At 50.4% G+C, this 24,648-nt stretch overlaps 1 protein-coding gene across 1 annotated transcript in view; it reads right to left on the bottom strand.

The window, feature by feature from the left end:
• ADAMTS17 (ADAM metallopeptidase with thrombospondin type 1 motif 17) overlaps positions 1–24,648 on the bottom strand; it is a 351,717-nt gene that overhangs the window by 188,374 nt on the left and 138,695 nt on the right. Inside the window, exon 10 of the mRNA XM_057303716.1 lies at positions 18,023–18,128. Coding sequence (XP_057159699.1) covers positions 18,023–18,128 — 106 coding nt within the window. The remainder of the gene's footprint in view (positions 1–18,022; positions 18,129–24,648) is intronic.

Raw genomic sequence — 24,648 nt, 5'->3', positions numbered from 1 at the left:
CGATGCCCCCCTTACCCCCCAGGAGTGCAATGCGGAGGCCCTGCTCGCTGCTTTGCAAGATTTCCTACGTTTTCTCTCCCTTCCTCACTCTCCTCCAGCTTCAACACAGACTCGGGCTTGTCAGTGTCACAGGCATATAAATACTTTTTTTCTGTGGCCAAGGCTTTTCTTTTTAGGGCACTGGAAGGAAGACAGCTGGAGGCAGGGGGAGTGGGGGGCAGAGAGACAGAGAGAGAGAGCGCTGAAGGTGGTGGGAATGGTGACAGACTGACCTGCTCACGTCAGCACTCCCTGGAACAAGGCCTCACCATCCTCCAAACAAGATAACAGCCCCTGCCGCCCGCCAGGGCCATGAGACCAAACAAAGTCACACTGACCCACACAGGTATGGACTCTCTCTGCTGCCACATCTTAATTTCTTTCTGAGTTAACCTCAGGGTCCAGAGGAATTGCCTACAAGCTGTGTCCGCGCCTGGTCAAGTCCGGGGGCCCAGGGCCCACCCTCTTGCTCCCCGTCATCCCTGCTCCGTTTGCCCTGGTTCCAGAAGGCGCCATAACCCAGCAGCACAGATGGGTGTCCACACCATAAAGGACCATCTCTGGGTCGGAGGAAGAGACGTGCGAAACCTCAAAGACCAGGATGAGGGAAGGCTTTCCAAAGCCAACTCACCCTGACCCCCTTCTGAACATGTACAGAGATCCTCAGAAGCAGGGAACACAGGTGGTAACGATCTCCAGGTGCCTTTTCTGTCGTTACAGAGGGAAGTCAAAGGGACAGCACCACACTAGAACCCAGGACAACTGAGGCTCTTTTTCCAAATGAGTGTCGCTGCCTAAGAATGAGGGAGCCCCAGGTTTTGGATGCTTCCAGGGTCATCAGACAGTCACCTGGCCACATGCGAAAGGCAATCTACTGATGGGCGTGAATGAAGGAGAGTGGTGATTACTGATGGTGAACCGAGCTGATGAATGAACGTGGCCAGCTTCCAACAGTGTGTGGCACAGCACAAGCCTGCAGCCACCGTGCCGATGGCCGGGAGGAAGACAAGGATAATGAAACTGCTCACATGAATGACGACAGCCACCCCCCCCAACTTGGCTATTTGTTGGAAACACCTAAGGAAGTTCAGAAAAATCCCACCTGGAGAAATGCTGATTTAACGGGCGTGAGGTACGGCCTGGACAACTGCATTTTAATCTTTTAGAGAGGGGCAGGGGCAGGGGCAGGGGCAGAGGAAGAGAGGATCTTAAGCAGGCTCCATGCCCAGCGTGGAGCCTGATGCAGGGGCTCGATCTCACAACCCTGAGATCATGACCTGGGCCGAAATCAAGAGTCAGACGCTTCACCGACTGAACCACCCAGGCACCCCAGGACATCTGCATTTTTCAAAGGTCCTCAAGGCATGATCTTACTCTGAACTTATAAATTTTGAAATAATTAAATGTGCACAGGCGGCTGAAAAGAAAAATGCAGGGAGGTTCTGTGCACCCGTCACCCAGCCTCCCGCTATGGTACCATCTTGCACCGTAACTACAATGCGGTGTCAAAACCAGAAAATGAACATTGGTGTAATCCACAGTGCTTCTTCAGATCTCATCAGTTATATATGCACTCTCTCAGTGTGTACTTGAGCAATTTTATCACACATTCAGTTTCCTATAACCATAACCTCAATCAAGAAATCAGAGCATTACCACAACGGGGCACCTGGGTGGCTCAGTTGGTGGAGTCTGACTTCAGCTCAGGTCATGATCTTGGGGTCCTGGGATCGAGTCCTACATTGGGCTCTGCGCTCAGCGGGGAGTCTGCTTGCCCCTTGCCCTCTGCCCCTCCCCCACTCATGCTCACTCTCTCAAATAAATAAAATCTTATAAAAAAAAATATGCCAGAGAGAGAGAGCACACAAGCAGGGGGAGTAGCAGGCAGAGGGAGAAGCAGACTCCCCACTTAGCATGGAGCCTGATGTGGGACTCGATCCCAGGAACCTGGGATCGTGACCTGAGCCAAAGGCAGAGGCTTAACCGACTGAGTCATCCAGGTGCCCATCAAATAAATATAATCTTTAAAAAAGAATCAGAGCATTACTGTAAGACTACCCTTTCATGGCCATACTCACCTTTTCCCCCATCCCTTAAACTCTACCAGTCACTAGCCTGATCCCCATCTCTGTGGTATTTCACAAATGTTAGGTAAATAGAATCATGCAATGTTCACCCTGTTAAGACTGCCTTTTTTCACTCAGTATAATTTCTATGATGTTCATCCAAATGGTGGTGTGTATCCATAACCCATTCATTTCTCACTGCTGAGTAGTAGTCCCTCACGTGGCTGTACCCCCTGGTGTAACCATTCGCCCACTGAAAGACATCTGGGTAGTTTCAAGTCTGGGGCTACTATGATGAAAAGCTGCTATAAACACTCATGTGTAAGTTTCTGCGTAAAAGTAAATTTTTATTTCTCTGGCAGGAATGCCCCAGAGTGCAATCACTGGGTCTGATAGTAAATTTCAGTTTAAAAAGGAACTGCCAACCTATCTTCCTGAGTGGCCTTTCACAGACAGTCACCCTGCCTGGGTTTACTGGGCAGGTCCTGGCCCACTTCCGTGAGCTTCGATGCCAATGACACTTTAGTGTCCAGGCCCCTGGCCTCCTGGTCTGCCTTGTTTCCCTCGTGCTGCTGGGACTCCGGTTCAGCTCCTGTTCCGTCCACGTCAGATGGTGACTTCCACATCAGAAGCCTCTCACCTGATGTTGCCTGCTATCGCCAGGCCACCTTCTGGGGGAGAGGGGTGCGGGAAGGAGAAGCTGCCTGGCCTGGGTCTCCTTATGCCACTAGGAGGGGGGCAGAGAGGGAGACACAGGGCTTTGCTGCTGCTACTGCCGCCAGCACATTTGGCTGCCCACCTGTGTCCCGCTTGGGTTGACCGAGGGGTCACCGCTGCAGCTGCATGAGCCAGCCCCCTGCACCCTGTTTATGGAGCGGCTGAGAGGGCTCCCCGTTAGGGCTTTGCCTCTCCCAGCCCACTGGCCAGAGAGAGAAGGTGGCTCTTGGGTTCTGTGTCTACGTCTGTTGATGGTTCCAGGTATTCAGTCCAGGGTACATGGGATGTAAAAGAAAGACCCAGAAACTCACTCTGTGTACGTTCCTCAAGTGCTAACCTTTGGCTCTCATAGTCTTTTTGTTGTTTGTCTGCTGAATAATTTCCAAGGTATTTGGTTTTATTTCCAGAATAGGAGCATGGAAAAGGGAGTCTGGACCCATCTCATTCCAGTACCAGAGGTCACCACTGCCTGTTTTAATCCTCCTGACCATGATGTGACGGAGGAAAAATCAGTATGCCCATTATACAGATGGGGAGACTGGGCACGTGGAGGTTGGTGACTTGCCTCACCTGTGACAAAGCTGCCTTCAGGGTTTATGCCTTGAAAGCCTGAATTAAAGCGGCAGGCTTGGACTGCAACATCTGGGCAGAAGTTCTGAGGCCCACGCTCTAGGGGACAGCAGAGGCCCTGCCTCTCCCCCATAGCCCTGCCAGTCACTGGCTACACAGATCGCGGAGTGCACATTCTCTGGCAGAGCTCCTACCTCTGGCCTGTCACCACCTCCTCTCTGTCCATCATGCTGCTGCTACCCCTAGATTCAACCTCGTAAGCCCCTTCCTGCTGAGGCCCTGCCCAGGGCCCCACGGCTTGCATACAGCAGGTGTGCGGGGGCCCCTGTCTCACCATGCCCCTGGCTCACCTCTCGCCTCCTCCCTGCTCCACTGCTGTCCTTACTGTTCCCTCCTCCCTGTCTCATGCGGATGCCTGCCCCTCCAAACACAGACACCCTCCTCGAGGTTCATTCCCGCCCTTCTGGGCTGAGCCTGCCTGCTTTCTCTCTGGAGACTTTCAATATTGCCCGTGGACCTCTCTGCCCCTAATATTCCATAGACCCCAACAAACAGCCTATCACAAACTATCCTGCTTCCAAATGCACCCAAACGTTATGATCATTTCCTGAGAGAAACCAGTGCATGGGATGGCATTCTAGAGGGGCTAAAGCTCTGTGCTAGAGGCCCTGGACCCCGGCCTTGGCAGTGTGGCCTCCAAGGTCTGGCCTCCCTGTTTAAATTCAGATTCCACCACCTATAAGCTCCAGGACGTGGTGAGCTGCTTAACCTCTCTCTGCCTCCATTTCCTTACCTGTAGAATGGGAAGAATGACAGTACTTATCCCAGGGGATGGTTGGAAGGACTGAGTGAATTGAATAGATATAAAACACTGAAAATTAGCTTGTTTAATAAACAACCCATGAGATTCGCCACTGTTTACCAGGGGTATATATGTGCTGTCAGCTTGGCCCTGGAGTCTGTGCATCCTCCCCCTGACCCCCCCCCCAGATCCTGGTTCCTTTTGTCCCCTATGTCATCCAAGGGTCACAGGATCAACCACAGGAGAGTCTGATGTGAGATCACAGATCAGTTCAACCCTCCTCCTCATAGTCCATGAATCGCTACTTCAACCCCCAGGCTGGAGGGCCAGCTCGGGGCAAATACCAGCGTGAGGAAATCAGGGCTGCCTCTCAAATTTCTGGAGAGCCCTAATTTTCAGAACATTCTTCCTTCCATTGAGTTGAGACCTCTTTCCCTGTGTCTTGAGCACCCTGGTTCGGCTCTGCCACTGGGGGCCATGCGGAGATCTCTTGTGCCCTGGCAGCCTCTACTGTAGCCCCCTCAGTGTGTCCCCCTGCACACCCCTTCATCACCAGGACATGCAGTTCTCCCTTCATCATCCCCTTCCCTTGCATACGGACATGGTTCTGGCTCCCGACGTCCTTCTTAAAACAGACCTCCCAATACCGAACGCAAGACTCCTACTGCACTTAACCTCTGAAGGGCAGGGCGGAGCTCCCACTGCCTCCCTCGTTTCTGGAGATGAGGTTCATGTTGCTAGGGTCTAAGAATGCCCTGGGTTTGTAAGCACGCAGCTAACCATAACCACTTACATCCAGGAGATCGGTTTCATCTCGTGTGCCAACCTTAACCTACTGGCAGTGGCTGCCTACAGAATTAGGAAGTATTATGAGCTGGGACTCCATGGAAAAGGGTCCTGGGATCAGTTAGTAATGTCTGTCAGTGAAGCACAACAAGAAAGTAGAGACAGACATGTTTGTTGGCAGTGACTAGAACCTTTTCAAACATGCTGCCAGGAAGCCGTGTTTCCACCATCCTGTGCATTACATCTGGTTCATCTGGGACTTAACTCAAATTAAATACCATCGGGAAAGCTGTAAGGCATAGGAGTAGTGCCCAGACTTCAACACTGACAAAGGGCTTGCAGTCGGACTCTGCCACTCACCGGCGGAAGGACCCCTCATTTTCCTCTCTGTGAAACGCGGCATTGGCCCCTCTTCCAAGGTGGTCAAGTACTTCATGTCCTCTGAGTTTTTCCATACTGTTCTCCCTCCCGTCTCTGTGCCACCTCAATGACTGATGAGCATGCAACCCTCTCTGCACACAGGTCATGACTGAAATGTTACATCGGGGAGCCCCATGGCAGAAGGAAGCTTCTCTCCCAGACAGACACCGCTCTACTGATCATGCCTCAAGTAAGGCCGTCCAACAGTTAGAAGTTCACTTAATTGCGGCAGTATCCAGTCTACAATTTCCCATGCTTCTCATTAGGAATGTTAAGAGTTTGGCAGAAACCTTGGTGAAATTTACATTCCCTGCCTCTGCACAATCTGCTTTGGCTATGACTTATTATCCGTAGATTCCTGGCGGACATTTAGGATGGCCTTTTTCAACTGTGAATGCTCACAAATTAAGTTTGACGAGCCCTTCGGGAATCTTTCCTGCAAACAATATTAACATCGTAAGTCTAAATTGTATACCATTTGTCTCCTTCCCCTTTTGCAAGAAGATGACATTTGCCTATTTCAGCCTTTGGCATACCTTGCTTCTCCTTCATTGCTTCTGCACAATGATCAAAGCAGGCTGGCGCTCTCATTTGCAAACAAGTTTGGGCCAAGGGAGCCCAAACCATGTGAGGCAGCTGGTTGATCTCTTATCACCTCCTCCATTATATGCGTCTTCAGCTCCTTACAGAACACGTGTATGACAACCAGGTGGGACGCACTAGGTAGTTTTCTCACGAAGAGGATGTCTAGCAATAAAGGCAATTACGTTATAAAAGGCAGCGTGCTGCAGGGTCTGGCTCTTCAAAGCACAATGTGCCTTTTGTCTTCAAAAGGGGTGTCTTTACAACCCTTTGCAAAACCATTAGTTTAGAATTATGATTGCTTTTGTGTGCATGGTGGGGGGAGCTCTTAATTTTCTTCCCACTTTGGTAACCAACTGTCCTAGTGCGTCATTTTCATGAGGAAATTGATTTTATAATCCCTTGTAGGAGTTGCTGTACGCACAGCAAGGACCAGAAAACAGTAAGTACTGAACACCATTGCCAGGCGGTCACGAGGCTCAAGCCCCAGAGCCGACTGGCTTCTCAGGATGCATGATTCAATGCGTGTTGCAGCAAGAAGTGACCGGGGTCCTGGGCTTTAGGACTCACTCTAAACCTTCAGATTCCAGCATTCCATGAAGTACTTACTGGTCTTCTAGACCTTAGTTAATATTATGGAAAATGTGGAAAGAGAAAAATGATGGCTTTAATGTCAGATCCAAAATGATGGCTTTAATGTCAACTCTGTAAGTCCACCGACAGGGCAGCCACGGGATGCGCGCACACGTGCGTCACTGGTGGCAAGGATGCGAAGAAGCTAGCCTTAGGACCAGCACAGTCACTTGTGCAGCTGCTTCTGCCTTCAACACCCAAGGAAAATCTGAATGGGAGGGGGTAACACAGGAATGCCAGCATTTCTAAGCCTCAGGCCAAGGACCTTCGTCTGCACTTTGAGCATGTCAAAAACCACTGCTTTGGGGCTTTTAGGGAAAGTGTGACATTTCTGCTCTGTGTTTCAGTCCTGCCTCTTCCTTCCGTCTTAATAGATGCTAAACCCCCATTCCACAGGCACACCAAATTCTGGTAGACCAGTGTGTTCTCCAAGAAGTCTGTCGCTACCCAAGAGTTGGACATTCTGGAGGTCAGCCAAAAATTTACTAGATTTTATGATGCATCAAGTTAATGTTTAGACTGGAGTGGGGTCTCTTTCAAAAGACAGGATGGGTGGTGGCTGTTCCAACCATGTCCTCAAAGAAAGCTGGTGTCTAACCTACAGAGGAAGTTGAGCAGGAACCTGGAACCCAGCTCTGGAAGCCAGCGGAAGAGCCCTCGGCTCCTGCCGGCACCACCCAGGTGGTAAACAAAGCATGGGTGAAAAGGAATTCCAAAATCAGGGCAAGAAAGCTATTCGAAAAACTGCCCCATGGAGAAAACTTACAAATGAAACGAACAAACAGATTTTCCCAAGGGCAGCAGGCAGGTGCGGTGCACCACCCAGCTAGGAGCAGCCTGGAGGAGATGGGGTCGGCAGAACGGGCCGCCACTCTGATGTGCTTTAACTGCCCTGCTCAACTGTCTCGTGCACGGGAATACCTGGGTGCACCTGATCCCACCATTGCTAACTGGCTCCCAGGTGGTGCGATGCCGTTGGTGCTCAGGGCACACTCTGAAGAGCAAGGCACTAGCTAGATGCAGTTCTAGGCATTTCTCCAGCCTGTTCCTGGTGCAGCGCCACAGTGGGGCTGCATCATGCTTCTCTGCCAGATTCTGGACGGGGCACAGGATAGGGAAGTTTTAGGTGACAACTGTCAAGTCAGTAAGGGCAGTTCCGGTTGGGGGGGGTAGGAAAGGAGTGGGGTTTCTGGGAGCTTGCTCTGCTGACGAAGCCAAGCTCTACGTGGACCAAACAGCCAACAGCAAGCTGGCCTCCTTTGTCCCCCTGCTGTGGGAACACAGTTCCTGCCTCTCCTTGGTGATCACAGAACACGTGCCGCAAAGATGAACAGGCTCTTAAGGAAGCCCGGTCTCCCCCCATCCACAGAGGCACCGACACAGCCAACTGTAGGTTCGTGAGGAGTCGCTCACCCCATGAGCACATGTGCTCCTGCTAGAAGGCTCCGCTCACTGGAAACCAACCTGCACCTGCCTCTCGGAAATGGGCAAGGCTCCTGTCATCTGGTTCTCAGTGTGTCTGAAGCTGCCCCAGGGTCAGCGTCCTACTGGACCTGCCACGTCCTTGTTGTGGGGGCACCATTATCAAGTTTGGCTTGCCAAGACCATGACCGCTTCTTGCCCCTCCTTCACTTTCATGGCCTACCCCGTTGTAAGCTAAGGGAGCCGTGGCCACAGTGCAGGGGCGGGTTTGTCCCCCTCCCCCCAGGTGAAGTAACGCGAGCTGGTGTCCCAGGGTCCAGCACCCCCTCCCCCAGTGGCTACGCATGCAACCTGCCCCACAGCATCAGCGTCTCGGGGGCCCTGACAATCCTGAGATTATTCCTGGCTCAGTTCAAAACTGCCCAAGCTCCCTCCTTTCCATTCTCTCTCCTGATAATCATCATAAGTGAGCATCAGCGACTCACCGGGCTTACTTAACACCTTCCCCCTCTCAACACCACAGAAGTGTGGCTGTGATTCACAAGACCATGACTTTGTAATGCTTCCAGTGACTTGCTAAGAAAATTATAGTATCCTGCCTTCTATATCCATCTACTTATTTATGTGTTTTCAAAGAGAGGCCATTCCCAGATCCTCACATGGGCCCCTGGCAACTACGGCCCTCCGCTCAGACTTCAGCAACAAGGTGCATGGTTTCATGGCCCCCCTAGACCCCTCCTGTGGATCCTTTCTGACACCAACACCTGGCAAAACCACCACTTCCACACCCTCTGTGCCTGCAAATGGATAAGGACGAGGAGGGCTCTTTCCCAGGACGTGCTGGTGACAGTGCTGGTGGCAAAGTTCCCAGGGTCTCTGAGAATGTGCGGCTGCCCTCAGGGCTTAGTTGGAATTTTCCATCAGCAGCAGGCAGTGGATAAACAAGGATTTCAGGCATGACACCAAACACCTTGGGAGAATGGGGGCATCTCGTTGTGGGCGTGGGCCGCTATAAGAAAATACCATAAGCTGGGCTGTTTATCAATAACGGAAATTTATTTCTCCCCGTTTTAGAGGCTGGAAGTCCCAGATTAGAGTGCCAGCATGGTTGGGCTCTGGTGAGGGGCCTTTTCTAGACTGCAAAGGGCTGTTCTTTTTGTACCCTCCTGCGGCAGAAATAGAGCTAGCTAGCTAGCCCTCTGGCCCCTTCGTATAAGAGCACTAATCTCATTCACGGGGACCCCGCCCTCATGACCTAAGCACCTGCTAATACCATCAGAAGGGGGATTCGATTTCAACGTACGAATTTGGAGGGGTCACAAGGATCCAGTCCATACCAGAACACTCCATCTGTAAAGAAATGTGCATGGTACACCCTTGCCACCTCCCACGGTCCTTGCAAAACCCTAGCCATGCAAGCAGAAGGCATCTTTCTGGGTAAAGGTAAGTAAATCCAGTTACCGGGAGACCCACACAGGGAGGGCTGGGCCTCAGCACGGGTTTGTTTTCTTGTGTAAAGGGCACCACACCACGGCTAGAGGCTAGAAGTTTCCTACTGGCCACTTAGAGCCACAGGAAGGGAGACAACTGGCCATCTGCAAAATGAGGCTAAGTGCACTGCAGACGTCCCTTCCTGCTCTAAGAACCAGGAGAAAAGCCGCTTCGCTGAAGCTCCAGGAGCTCTGGCAATCTAACGAGAAAACTGGATCTCGTCTCATTCCTGGAATAGTCTGTAATGTAAGGAAGTTCTGAGGGGGTTTCGGAATTTGGTTCTTCAGCCAAATTCCGCGTTCCTCCCATCTCCTCAAACGCCATCTCGGACAACAGCCTTTTAGGTAAGGAAATCCACCCAATAATTAAATGCAAAGAATTCCTGGGGGTAGAGACAGACACTCGCGACGGCTTCCGCAGCCTTCCCTGTTACGGTACTGACGCCCCGGGGGCCGCGGCGCCCCACGCCAGCTGGAGTTTCCATCGCAGCGATAACGTCCAGCCAATAGCCGCGCGGCCTGGCTGCCCCGAATGCAGGTGGGACCACATCTGTCTGCTTGCTGAAGAGCTTTGAATGCTTTTCCCTTTGTTTGTGGTCCCCTCCCAGGCCTGGCCGGGGCAGATCTGGGAAAGCTGTGGTCAAGGTCCTCTTAAGGACAGCGGCTCTGCGCTTTCCAAGCAACTGGAACAACTGTTCTGTCCCCACGTTCAACTCTGCATCCAGGGTGAGACTGCGGAAGAGAGCCCAGGAACTTTCTGCACAATGCTCCTTCAGGCAGGGTGGTGAGAAATCCTAGCTTAGGGCAGAAAAGCCCCGTAAATGCAGCCACGGGTTGCAACATTCCTTGCTGCCGCGGACACCGCACCTCCCATTCAAAAATCGCATGTCTGGAAGGGGCCAGAAGGAAAGTCTGCTTTTATGAAAGCCCCGCTCAGGGCCATGCTGCGTGGGCTCACGGAAGCCGTGCAGGGTGCAGGCCTGCCTCGCAAAGCCGCCAGCCCCGCCGCCTCTGACGTCGCGGGTCATTCTAGCTCAGTGAGGACGTGAGGAGGAGGGGGGCTCGTCAATTAATGTTCAAGACCCTGCAGTTTCCAGCAGCAAATTTAAAAAATAATAATAAAATGCCAGGAGACGCGGCCTGAATGCTTTGTACGACTCTGGAATGTGGATAAGACGGCCGCGCCCTGCGGTGCTCACACACCGACTTTGATCCGGGGGCCAAACGCCGAGGAAATCGTCCTCAGGAATCGCTCCAAGCTCCTCCGCGTGAAACCCGAGAGCCCCGGACACTGCGAGCACCACCAGTTAGCCTTCGGTCTGGAGGGGGAGGCTGCGGGAGGCCGTGGGAGCTGAGTGGGAGCAGAGGAGAAGACCCAGAGAACCAGGGAGGAACCCGTCTTTAGACCCAGTGTGGGACCAGCGGCACCTGGGCTCCCCGCAGACCCCTGGGGGAAACGTACCCCCCCCCACTTTCTGTTCTGTGAGAAAGGCTGACTGCCCCCCCCAACCAATGGGAACACAACTACCCTAATCCCGACTCGAACAAAAGCATACTTCCCCTCCCCCCAGGATTTCTAAACAGTTATGACATTTCCAGAAATCCTCTCTCTCTCTGCTGTACCTTCTTTACATCAGGCTGGCCCGTCTAAGGTCTATGCTGTGCCTACCAGACTGAGCCCCCCAGCAAAGGGTTCCAGGTGACGGTGGTGGCTGCCGGGGCCGTCCGCTGGCGGGCAACCTGCCTGATCACATCTGGCCTGCATTCACTCTGCGTCTCCCCCACGCTGCACGGGGCAGCTCATTCTTAATACAGATCACAGACAAACATTTCCCCTCTTCACACATCTGGATAATGGCTTTCCTTACTTCCTGCTCTGGGATCGAGACAATTCTTTTCAGACTGAATTGTGTCGACTCTAGTTATAAGAACATTTCCCCCAGAACAGCTCTCTCCTCCCCTTTCCCTCCGCTCCCCAGCCCACCCTAGACACTTGTCCACTCTCTGCCCACAAGCCACAATTCTCAGGGATGGGATGCAGATGACATTCCGTGCGGCGCACCAGGCGAGCGTGTCCCCAGGCATGTGTCAATGAGACATCCTTCCAACATCCACTGCCCTGAGCTCATTTGCACACTGTCACGTTCTGGCTGGAAACATCCAGAGTGCCTGGATCTAGCTTTTAAGGAATGTCTTTATGGAAGAATACCAAGCTTCACGTGGGAGCTGCCTGGTGCTGAGGATCCCCCTTGTAACTTCAGGGCATGCGGTGGCATCCCACCTGTCCTCGAGGGGCTGAGCAGGGGAACAAAGTCCCTGCTCTGTTCAGGCTTCAATGCCCCTTCCAATTCTGCCAGCCAGGACAGCGCTTCCAAAATACAGGGCATGGCTCCAGGGGAATATATATATATATATATATATATATATATATATATATATGTATGTCTGTCTAAGTCTGAGAACCCAGCTGTGCCCCACACAGCTGTTGTTGCAACCGAGCCCATTTATAACTACTTGCAAGTCTGCAGGCGCATACGTGACTGCTATATCACCAAATACAGCTCCTTATCAGGACACTTGTATCTCTAAACCTCAGCCCCGCGTTTCTCTTCTGAGTCCTAGCTACTCAGTACCTCGGCCCTTGATGGGGCGCAAGGCCTGTGGTCCCCGCCTGTCCCTCTACCTCTGCCCCTCACATTCTTCCCGTGGCCAGGCACTTGATACTTTGTTCTGAGCCCTCACAGCGGTCTCCCAGCAGGTGTCAGGTGAGAGGCAATAGGACTATCCCTGCCTACATGGCCACGGTCACGATGGCTGGGCTTTTCTCCACCTGCCTCGTGGGTGAGCAGGGTGCGGGTGTCAGGGAAGCGGCAAAGAGCATGTGATTCCGGGTGACTGAGGTGAACAAGAGTCAGGGGAGCAGGACCTGTTCAGCTGACTGTGGCCCAGATGACAGGAGAAGGGGGCAGAGACAGAAGCAAGAAGGTAGATGAGGCCAGGAAGTGACCATGAAACCCGAGTCCTGGGAGCCATGGTTGTCCACCCCGTATGTACCAGGAATCTCCTAGAGGGCCTTCCTTAGTGCCCTCTCCCCCAGAGAGCATGTCCTAATTGCTCTAGGGTGAAGTTCGGGCCACTGGCACTTCTAAATGCTTGCAGGGCTCCCCTTGTGCAGCAATGCCCACATGTCCCCTGCACCAGGCTCCTAAGGTTCCCTGAAGGGAGCAGTTTTCAGAGGCCACAACCTGATGAGAGGTACATTCCAGAACGGAAAGACCTGAGAAAGGTAATATGGAAGTCAGAAAAAAAAAAAAGAAATCCCAGGAAGAGCAGATGGGGAGAGCGCCCACCTTGAGAACAGGTAGAAAGAGCCCAAACGGGGGCGTGGCTTTGGGGCCTGTCTGGAGGGCTTTTAGCAGATTTACTTGGGTTAGAGAAGTTGCATAGTTTGGAATGACTCAAGGCAGGGAATTGCTCTGGCTCGGGCTTATCTAGCAGAGCCTCCTAAATCCAACAGAAGCAGAGATTTATTTTCTGCAAGAGAAAGCTCTTTGTTTCTACCTATAAAGATAGGTCTTTTTTTGTTTTCCTGTGTGTGGGTGGCCAAGGGTGCACTATGCGGCTTCCCCTCCCTCTCTCAGCACCCCATCAAGAAGGGCCTGTGTTTTAGATGGTCCTCAAGAGCTCTCGGTCTTACCTGATTGAGAAGCAAACTGCATGCATGGTGTTCTGGGTCTCCCCAGGCCCCGAATGTCCAGCTGAGACTCAGCTCTGTGCCCTCCTGGCCTCCCCCTGTCGACTGCCTCCTCTGGGCCTCATCACGCCACTCTCCCCTCCAACCCCCAAACAAAAGGCATTCTCACCAGCTGTCCTAGAACCGCTTCCTTTCTCCCTTCTACACTAAAGCTCCCAGATGACAGCAAACAATACGTTCTAAAATTCCAGAAGTATTACACCTGGTTATTTTAATATTATACTGAAGTCACTACCAACTCCCTCCTTGATGCATGAGGGTGTCACTTGATTTTAGTTTTGCTTTTCTCATGGGCTTCTAACCCTCTTCGGGGGAGAGTCCTTCCCATGACCAACTGGGGCTGAGCCGCAAAAGCGTGTGCTTGCCCAAGAGAAACAAATGCTTGCTTCTCGCTGTCCCTCTTTCTCTTTAAAACCAAATATTGATAAACATCTTGGACACTGAGGTCTACCACCAGGCACCCTGTCCTGGTTTCTTGAGGGAAAACACCTGGGCAGCGCTGGTCCAGCTGGGCTGTGTCTCTCCAGGAACGGCCCCCCAACTTCATCAGTTCAATTATAACCACTAACAGCTGTCGGCTGCAGCTCTCTGGAGGAAGAGAGGTTCGTCATGGCCATCTTCTCGCGCTCGGGAGCTCCTCCACTCTTCTGGTCACTGCAGGATGAAGTAGTCCCTGCTTTTCAGTTGGGTTTCTCAAGCCATCGTGGCCAGACAGGGAGACAGCTGCCTTCCCAAATGCACCAGGCCGTCTTTCACCGGCAAGCAGGCAACTAAGGTCATGAAGGCTCATCAGAAAACCTCGAAGTTGGGACGTCTGGGTGGCTCAGTCAGTGAAGCGTCCGACTCTTGGTTTCAGCTTGAGTCATGATCTCGGGGTGGTGAGATCGAGCCCCACGTCAGGCTCTGTGCTCAGCAAGGAGCCCGCTGAAGACTTTCTCTCCCTCTGCCTCTCCTCCCCCTCTCTTTCTCAAATAAATTGTTTAAAAAACCACCTCAAAGTAACTGTCATCACAGCTTCTGTGTGGAGCCAACTCATCCTCCCAGCAGAAACATAGAACAGCCCCGTCCAGGTTCTCCCCCTTGCCTCCCACCAGGAACGGCGAATCCTTCAGACCCATCCAAAGCTGCGGTCTTTTCCACCCTCCTTCTTTCTCAGGTAATCAGAAAGCTGTCGATCGCAGCTGAGATACTTGAGTTCCCGAGGGAAGTCCCTCTTGCTGACACATCGGCTTTCTTCTGCAGCTAGCACACCACAGACAGTCCTTTCTGCCTTGCGGCAATCTGAAGGCACCTTGGTTTTTTTGGATATAGAGCAAGTTTTCTCCTAATTACACCTCTCTTAGAACAGGGGTCTTTAATAGTCCTGATCTATGGCTATGTTATCGTAGAAGTGATCCCAAATCATTTCGAGACTAGAAATTCTTACAAAGTAATACTAGTTTCCTAATCTATTAAATAAGAGCTAAATAATACCTACCCCACAGAAATGCTCAATAGCATAATGATTGCACGGCGTCTAACACAGCAGGTGTTCAGTAAATGAGATCTGATTTGACTTAAACATCATTAGTACATTATTCCTTCCTGTCCTAAGCAGAATTAATGATATTGCCCTGGCAAGAATTTTTCATTTAATCCATAATTTAGAACCCCCATGATTGCAGATTGGATTGGAGACAGTTTACAGTACCAAAGAAAGTATTTCTGAACTACAATATGTAAAATATGATCGTTCGTACAAAGAGACACAGAAAGAGAGAGGAAAAACAGAATTCTAGGATCTGGATGAGTTAGTTGCTGAAAATGAGCCTGACATTCGTTTTGTGTTTTCTGACAGCCAAAGCAGGGAGAAAATCAGGTTAACGTGTACGACTCTCATTGTCTGATAAATGCAACGTGCACCTCATGTGGAAAGTGAATTTTTCTCCTAAAATTCAGAGCTGGGGTAACTGCTCGCACTGATCCTTACAGGAGATATACTGGGTAAGCAACAGAAAGGCCATACTTACGTGTGCCCAGGGGCAAAGGCACACACCCAAACTTCAGAGGAAAGTTTCACTTTATCAGTATTAAATGGTTAGGGACCAGTGGGTGAGCCCTCTGGAGACTTTCTAGGGGTACCTAGAAGAGAACTCTTTTTCATTCTCCGAAGCTTTCACTGAGAATTTTTTTCTTTTTTTTTAAAGATTTTATTTATTTATTTGACAGAGAGAGAGACAGCCAGCGAGAGAAGGACCACAGCAGGGGAGTGGAAGAGGAAGAAGCAGGCTCCCAGCGGAGGAGCCTGATGTGGGACTGGATCCCGGAATGCCGGGATCATGCCCTGAGCCGAAGGCAGACGCTTAACGACTGCGCTACCCAGGCGCCCCTCACTGAGAAATTTTCTTGAAGAGCATAGACCAGTGGCTCAGGTCCACTGAGAACGCCATCCCGTCCTCTCTCAGTGCACATGACCTTAAGGAACGAGGAGTTAAATGACTCCACTCTATTCCAAAGTCTGCAACAGCCTCCAGGCTTCAGCTCTGTGAGGCAGCCTGGCCAGGGGCTTTGCTCAGAGTACAGGCTGATCCCTCTTAAGCCTCCACACTGCCTTGTCTGCAGCTCTGAGCCGGCTGACCAGAAGGGTCTGCAGATGGAGAGACTGTGGCTCCATCCCTGGGGGACCTGCTTCCCATTGCTCACAAATAATCAGAGACAACAGACTTCCCTGGGAAAACTATAATCGCCCAACTAGGGGCAAGGCCAAATGCTCACAGAATTTATTGGCTTCGATTAACAATTAGGTGTTTGTTTTTGTGGGTAATTAGAGTGCAACAGCAAGCTATAAAGGGCCCTCCAAGAAACTGAAGCAGACTGTAGCTAAAGGCTAGTGGAGTCGGACTGAATCTCACCATTCATCTCTGCAGACCTCCTGCGCTCAGATGCCAGGGGCCCCGGCTATCACACAGGTCATCGGGGAGAAAATGGCCTCTGTGTTCTTCACGTCCGAGGAGAAAGGCCTCTGGGCAGCACGTGTGTGCTCATACACGGGTGCAAAAAGCACTCCAGCGTGGGCCCTGGCACTGAATGCTGCATGGAATCTTGCAGTTCATATAAATAGATGTATTCAAAAGTCCACGACAACCCACGTGTCAGAAAATGTTTTGACTACTGCATTCTCAAGACCATGAGGTCCTTGATTCTGAGGAACCAGGATGGGCTGGGTGGGTCATTTGGCCAAAGGACGAGAAGACAGGATGTTTGCCAAAGCCATACTGATTTATGCTTTTCTCTCAGCAATCACCCTCGGCTCCAGCTGTGTGTGTGTGTGTGTGTTTAACAAATCAGAAATATGAATACATATTTGATTACAATTAATTTTTAAAAATTATTTCCTAGCAGCATAGGCAAAAAAAAAAAAAAAAAAAAAAGGATGGGCAAAGGGCTGTCGCCAGTATTTAAAAAATACTGCCGAGATAAAAGAACTGCATACTTAGAGACGACCGCTCATTTTGCTTCTTTTAGCCAATGACATGTTATTTCTGCCTTAATCCCAGGAAATACACATGGGATTATTACCACTCGCTGTACTCACACCATGATACTCAGAAGGCACAGAAAAGCTAACTACCAAACCCATCTGTGGGAGTGAAAAAAATGAGAATGGGACCAGATAAACAAAACAAGGCAAAAATATATATATAAAGCTACAGATACGGCTAACCCTAGAGGAAATTGCTTTTGTACGTTTCCTTATAGACCGACTTTACTTTTGCAGAAGGCTGAGTTCACATTTAGGGTCTCAGGCATCGTACTCCATAGGTCATTAGGAAACGCTCTACGTTTTTTCGCCAAGAACTAGATTTCCATTTAATTTTGTTCTCTCCAACCCAATAGAAATTTTCCTATTGTTCTGCATGCTCTGACCTCCTCGATTTACGTATTTATTTTTTAAGTTCTCATGCAGTCATACCACAATTTTTTCCTTCAGAGAAATACAAAACAGACACCTACCGCCCAAGAAATGGTAAACCCTCAGGCCACAGTTTTAGAGTCGGCTGGCTTTCTGCCACCTGAGACTTCCTGCAGGTGATCTCAATCTTGGGCCAGCCACTCAACCCCTCTGACCTGCTGCTTCCTCCTCTGAAAAACTGGGAGGTTGCCTCAGATCCTTTCCACAACATCCTTGGGCTCTGAGGGTCTATGGCTCTCCCCTTCTCCAGGGAAGAATTTCCACGCACAAAGGCAGCAGCTGATAATTCTTTAAAACTCAGACACTGACATTCTGCCTTCAGACAGTTGGACTTTGTTTGAAACTGGCTTTCAAGGAAATAGAAAGCCAACAGTATGAAGATAAATTCCATTATTTGAAAGATAGAGTGAATCAAAGACCATTCTGGTCCAGGAAAGGAAATGCAACTGAAGAGGACAGTCTGAGACAAACCTCTTCCCTCTATAGTGTGTGCACTAAGAATAGACAGGAACACGAAATTAACATTTCAGTCTCAGAGACCATCTGGTCAGTAATGTCTCTGGGCTCCCTGAAGGGCTGGGACCCAGGCTTGAAGAAGCAAAGGCAAAGAGCAGCACTATTTCAGATATATATATATGTGTGTGTGTGTGTATATATATATATATATATATATACACACACACACACATATATATATATATATACATATATATATATATACACACACATATATATATATCTGCAGAAAGGAATTGGAAAAGGCAGAACAATACAGAGTCTGGTACTTACTTGTGGCCCAGCTCATGAGCGATGGTAAAGGCCAAATTGAGACCATTGTCTTCGGCAAGCACACATTTCCTCTTAGCACTGCACACACCTCCTAAGTAAGCAATTCCTGCAGCAGAGACACAAAACACATCCTCTTCAGAACGTGGGAGGCCCTGACCTCGCCGGGCAAGTCCATATGGTCAACATCACACATGATGGAGAGAGGAGGGGCAGACTGGAACAATGATGTGGCCACGGGGCTGGAGCCGTCATTCCAGAGCTCCTGTGGGGGCTGGGCTGGTGAATGCTGCTTTTGGATTCACTGACAAATCATTAGTGATAGTAATAACGACCATGCAGATCTCCCAAGCATTTAATAGGTGTCAAGCAATGTGCTGCATTTACACGCGTTATCTAATTGAATCCTAACTACCCAGGGTGGCAGTAACAGAGGGAGACCAAGGCTCAGAGGGAAAAGGTAAGCTGGACTGGCGTGTAGTGGCGGGATGCTCTCCAACTTCCACATCCAGGGCTGGGACGAGGTGAGGCCAGCAAGGCAAGGCACCCAGCACGGAAAGCTGAAGGAGGGTCTCCCTCTCCAGAGCTGACCCTGCACTTGCACACCCAGAGAAGGAGGGGGTGCGTCCTTAACTTCCACACCCCGGCACCTTCTTTCCCTCCTCCCAGTCCTAGCCCTGCTAGGGCCAATGCCCTCAGAGTGGGAGCAGGGGAGCAGCTAGGCTCACAGAAAGCAGGCCAGGGAAGGCTGTGCACGATACTCAGAAAAATGTGTTAGGAACCGTCCAGAGAGAATGAGACTGGGACCCGGGGGACAGAGAGAGAGAACCCTGGAAGAGGGAGGGCCTGGGAGTCATCAGTGAGGATGTGCCCCACGGACCAACTTGCTCGTCTCCACACACACCTGACTGCGGTCCCTTGGCCACTGAGACAAGACTCAAAACCAGGCACCCGGGCGGGAGGAAGATGTAGGGGAAGGGTGTGAGCAAGGGACAGGAGGCTCCCAGTCTCTGGAGGATGGAGGGGTGTTTTCTAGGGGAGAAAGGTTATCCCTGGCAGAAAGGTGTGCATGAACAACAGGAAGGCCTTGGCCAGCCACACCCAAGGAACGCACTGGCCACATGTGTGCACCTGCCACTCCCTACGGCAGCTCTCCACATTTCCCGTTAGCTTCTGCTATCTCTGCACCCAGGACAGGCATCTGTCACTACCCAGGTGCCCCCAGGCCTTATCTCATCGACAGGGGAGTCCACGGACCCCAGCCCCTCCCAGGGCTTGGGACGGAACTTGGGTGAGGACTGGAAGCATCTGCACTCCCGCTGACCACAGCTTCTGACCCCTTCATACACCATGAGACACACGAGTGGGTGGTGACCCAGGGCGGCTGGTGGGTCACACACCGGAGGCAGCTCAAGGCTCCTCTTGCTGTGAGAGTTCACAAGGGCCGTGGGGCGGGCTGTGGCTCCACTGGCCCTGTGGCCAGGCAGGTGCTGCCCAGTGGTACCTGATGACCAGGTAGATGGAGGCTTTCCTAGCCAGACTCGCCCCACCAGCGCTGTGCCCCAGGAGGGACTGTGGCCACTGGCGTGAGAGGCGCCCATTTTCCACCCACGATGCCAGGGCCCCCCTAAGCTGTACCCTGCTCCCTGTTCAGAGGCCCCAGGTGTCTCAGGAGTGGACACCGGCCTTGCAGGCACAGGAACTGGGGAGGGAAGGAGTTGGCAGAAGGCGGAGGAGAATGGACAGGGGGAATTAATTTAAAATGAACCTCTTTCTCCCTTTCTTCTCCTAGGTTAAAAGGGGGGGTAATCAGAGGGGAGAGTGAAGCATGAGAGACTATGGACTCTGAGAAACAAACTGAGGGCTTCGGAGGGGAGGGTGTGGGGGAATGGGATAGACTGGTGATGGGTAGTAAGGAGGGCACGTATTGCATGGTGCACTGGGTGTTATACGCAACTAATGAATCATGGAACTTTACATCAAAAACCAGGGATGTACTGTATGGTGACTAACATAATATAATAAAAAAATATTTTTAAAAAAATTAAAAATAAATAAATAAATAAATAAATAAATAAATAAATAAAATGAACCTCTTTCCCTGCTCCCCAAAAGCGAAACCTATCCTCCTTGTTGACACCAAACTCAAACAGAGGTGGGCCTTGGCCACACACAGGGCCCTCCCTCCTTCCTCCTGATGGCCCCCAGGAGCCCCGAGAGGCAGCGCTCCCTCGCCCCGGCTCTGCTCTGCAGGGAGATGCTGTTCTGGGGCTCAGCTCACAGTCGGCACACCGAGCCGGCACCACAGCGCCTGTCTGTTTTTATTTGGAAACATGCAACGGGCTAGGCCAAGGTTGAAGAATTAAGGAGAAAAAAAAAAGAAAGAAAAGAAAAAAGGGGGAAAAAAATGAAATGTTAGTTGGCCTCAAGATGCATTTTTTTTTTTTGCATGTGGACATCATAATCCAGCAACGCAGACGACGGAAAGGAGAAAAATGACAACCAGAAAGGACATGATCGGGCTTCTCGGTGCCTTCAAGGTCATTATTCTGGTTTTGTTTAAAACTGCTTTGTGGGCTGCCGCACCGAGCCCAGCAGTGAGTAGGTGGAATGCTTCTACATAGCGCCGATGGTATGTGCGTGCAACAACGCACGCACACACTCACATGCACACCCAGCCGCGCTCTCCCGGCCCGAGGCCGCCGCCTCCTGGGTCAGTGAATGCACCGGAACGATCAGATATGCACGCCCCCGGAGAAGCCATCTGCTGAACGGGGAAAGGAGGCATCTGAAGCCAGCTGTGCTGAGCTTGAGACCTCAAGAGCGGCTGCTGACCCAGTAGACTTCGATGCCACACGGACACGTTCCCTGGCCTCGGGCGCACTCAGCACCCCGAGCTGGCAGGCTCGACTTTCCACTGTAATTAGGTAACGCGCAACACTGGGGAAACAGCTAAGCGAAGAGCCTTCCAATAATTGCACTTTAATTTTTTCCAAGGCACAGATGATTTTTTTTTTTTAACGAGAAAGCAGAGGAGCTGTTTATTTATGAGAAACGTTCACACGAAGGTGGACGAAGGTCTGGTGCTTTGTATGATGTATTCCAATCATGCGCAGCCTGGTCAGAGCAGCGAGCAAGGCAAAGCGTATGAGGGAAGATGGCCCCTGATACGGAGGGCAGGAGCCCTGGGGCTTTAGGACCCACAGTGTGGACAAGCTTAGAACTCACAAAACAGAGTCTGGAGAAAATCCCAGGTTGTGGTAAAAGTGAGAGCTGTAGCCAATAAACGGTAATTGAGCCACGAGCTTCAGCGAGAAACAAAGCCCCCCCACTACTCCCTGTTCCCTGGAAAGGACGGAGGAGCGGTCAGAGGGGAGGGGAGGCGGAAGCTGTGGCACCAGAGGGACCTTCCTATGGCACTGATATTCCCTACACAGACAGCAAGACCCTAGAGTGGTGTTTTCCATGCCTTTGGCCTTCCATGATTTACCATTCTTCACCAAAAGGGAAAAAAAATAGAATTTATGTTTGAAATGTTAAAAACATCAATTCCACATGTTTGCAGAGCTCCTTGGAACAAAAAGGGAAGCAGAAAGGCAACTGGCATTTATTAGGGTCCTCTCTAGGGACAAGCACTACTCGGAACGCGTGACCATCCCTTATTTGGTGGGTATGGTTACTGGCCCCATTTTACAGACAGGAAATTGGAGGCCCAGTAACCAGTTATATGGCTGACCAAGCCCGGACCCTGGTACAAGTACAGGACTCTCTTTCTCCAACACCAGTGCTCCTCCAGACAAACCCTGAGCCTCCCTCACCAAAGCTCTGGTGACCAACGAGTCATCTCTGGGGGTTTCGAAGATTTTCATAAATCTTAATGTGTGCTTATGCAGAGATGTGGGTGGGATAAAATAAAGCTTTCAGGTGTTTAAGTCCAAATGGTTTTAAACTAAAGATAAAAAAAAAGATTCAAGGGACATGTGCAATAATATTAGCGGTTACCTCCAGGATGGCACAGTTGGTCGAGCATCTGACTCCTGGTTTCGGTTCAGGTTGTGATCTTGGGGTTGTGAGATTGAGCCCCGTGTCAGACTCCGAGCTTAGCGTGGAGTCTGCTTGACATTCTCTCTCCCTCTCCCTCTGCCCCTCCCGCACGTGCTCCCTCACTCTCGCTCTAAAATAAATAAATAAATCTTTAAAAAAAAAAATCCGAAATGCTGACGGTAGAAATGAAGAGCTGTAAAGATTTTTTTCTGATGCCTGGAGAAGTCTATCGGAGTCATTCAGAGAAGCCAGAGTTTCCTAACCCCTCTTCCCAGCCATGGCAACTCCGTGTGGACATTCCCCCTTCTCCTTTCTTCTCTTTTCCTTGGTGGGATTGCAATTTTGGAGAGGAAACTGGGTGAGGAGGTTTAATTATTTTCTTTTTCAGTAGAAAACTGCATGGTGTATGCACATAATTCTTAAACTCAGAGTTGAGCATATCCTTTCCAGATTAAGGAGTAAACAACACACAACTGTATAAACTCTGATTTATCCAGCAAATTGTCACGTGTAAACAGTTTGCAGCTGTTGGCCTCGTTGGCCATTACTCATACCTTCTTGGACTCTGCCTCTGAGGAAATGGTCGCGTTTCTCCTACCAACTGTTCAAAGTACTAACACCATCGCGGTTATCACTGGGACACCGTGCTGTCCATGACAAGAAAGCAGCTTCCGTCTCTTCACTTGGCAATCGCAGTGGTTGAGACAGAGTTGCGCATTCTGCCTTGTGGACATGACCTCATGCTCTTGTAAACTTCCCTAAGTGGTTGGAGGTATGATCTGAATTTGTGAATAGCATTGAGGAGCAAATGGCTCAGATCTAGGATGCGACAAATGATGAAGAACTACAGTTGATTCTCATGATCTCTGGGAGTTAGATTCTAAAAAGTCGCGTGAACACGAAATTCTCAAATACATCGCTCCTAGGGGACATGCAGGATTAGGGTCCTGTGAGCCTCTGGTCACAATATCTTTGTCAACTGGCCAAGACGTGACCTTGTTTTACGTGTGTTCCTATTCAAAGACACCGTATTTAATATGTATTGTTGATTCATTAACTTTGAATTCATGGCCAACACACCTATAACTCATTCCTAAATGAAGCTTATCTTATATGTTTCACTGTAAGACACACTGCAGCCTTCCTGTGCCTTAGAACACAAGACAGCACTTACGCACTACTCTTGGAAGCCATTGTCAAAAGCAAAATCGCCAGCAAAAAACACAAAAATGTGAGAAATATGGCACCAGACGACCATGAAAAGGACACTGTTTTACAGTCTGAGAGTTGAAATGAGAAGGCAGAGGGTCCCCTTGTTCAACCTCAGCTGCAAACGTGCCTCTTTGGTAACTCGAATAGTTTGCTTCTCCGCACACATCTGCGAATGACCACAGAAGCACGATAAATATTGATTTTGGAGTTACAAATAAATTTTAGCGAGTAGGCAAATTCACAAATGCAGAATCCTTCAATGACAATGGACCATATTCTAAAAAATATGTCCTATTATCAGACACAATGGAATCCTTATCTGTTGCAATAAGGAAATTCTACATTTAACTGTCTACATTTAACTATTACATACATTTCCTAACTCTGTATTACCTAAATTATTTGAGGACACCTGGGTGACTCTGTCGGTTGAGCGTCTGGCTCTTGGTTTTGGCTCGGGTCACGATCTCAGGGTTGTAGTATCGAGCCCCGCATCAGGCTCCACACTCAGTGGGAAGTCTGCTCGAGTTTCTCTCTCTCCCTCTTCCCCTCCACTCTTTCTATAAAATAATAAATAAATCTTTAAAAAAATAAATTATTTGATTAACTCAGGTCTACCCTCCTCTGCAATTTTACTTCTGCGTTCTCTCCAAGGTGAGCAGTCCACGGAGCCATCACCTTCCCTGGAAGTTACAGACTTCCTCCTGGTCCTGCACAGAGTGGACAGAACCTAGCATGTGCTGAAGGTCAGGCACAGCTTCCCACAAACTGGGACAGAACATTAGTGGTAAGGCTCTGGAAGGCTGGCAGGAGAAGTGGCCTGAGCGGCATGGTCTCCCGGCTTGGGACGGAGGAGCACTGCCTTCCAGGTCTGGCCCTGTCTGTGGCTCTCTGCCCCAGCTCAGTGCCCCATCTCCCAGGAGCACAGGTGGATAAGCCCTTCCAGACATACCCTTGCCTTGGCAATTCCACCACCAGTTTCCCTGCTTCTCATTTTCTGGATCCCTTGGGGTCAGTTACGATGGAAGGAAGAGGAGTTAGCCGAGGTCTTTATTCCCGCACCATGAACAGAGGATGGGGGCCGTGGCTCAAAGAGGGGCACCGGCTCTCTCCTTCAACGGGAGTACTGCAGAAACTGCCGGTACCTAACACCTATTTACCGAGCCTGAAAACCTCAGCAACTTCCTCGAGGCTAAAGGAAGTAGTAAGCGGACAAAGTAAGAATAACACCTGCCAAGTCTGATCACTGAAGGGTTCAACATTCCCGGTTTTGCAACTTAATACAAAGTTAGAGTAGCCAAAACAACGTAGTACTTGCATAAAGACAGACACTGAGACAGAACTGGGAGTCCAGAAATAAACCTGCGTATTTA

The sequence above is a fragment of the Ursus arctos genome, unplaced genomic scaffold, assembly GCF_023065955.2.
Source record: "Ursus arctos isolate Adak ecotype North America unplaced genomic scaffold, UrsArc2.0 scaffold_28, whole genome shotgun sequence".
In the NCBI taxonomy this organism is placed as follows: Eukaryota; Metazoa; Chordata; class Mammalia; order Carnivora; family Ursidae; genus Ursus; species Ursus arctos.
Note: the sequence above shows the minus strand (reverse complement) of the source record. Positions and strands in the feature narration are given on the sequence as shown.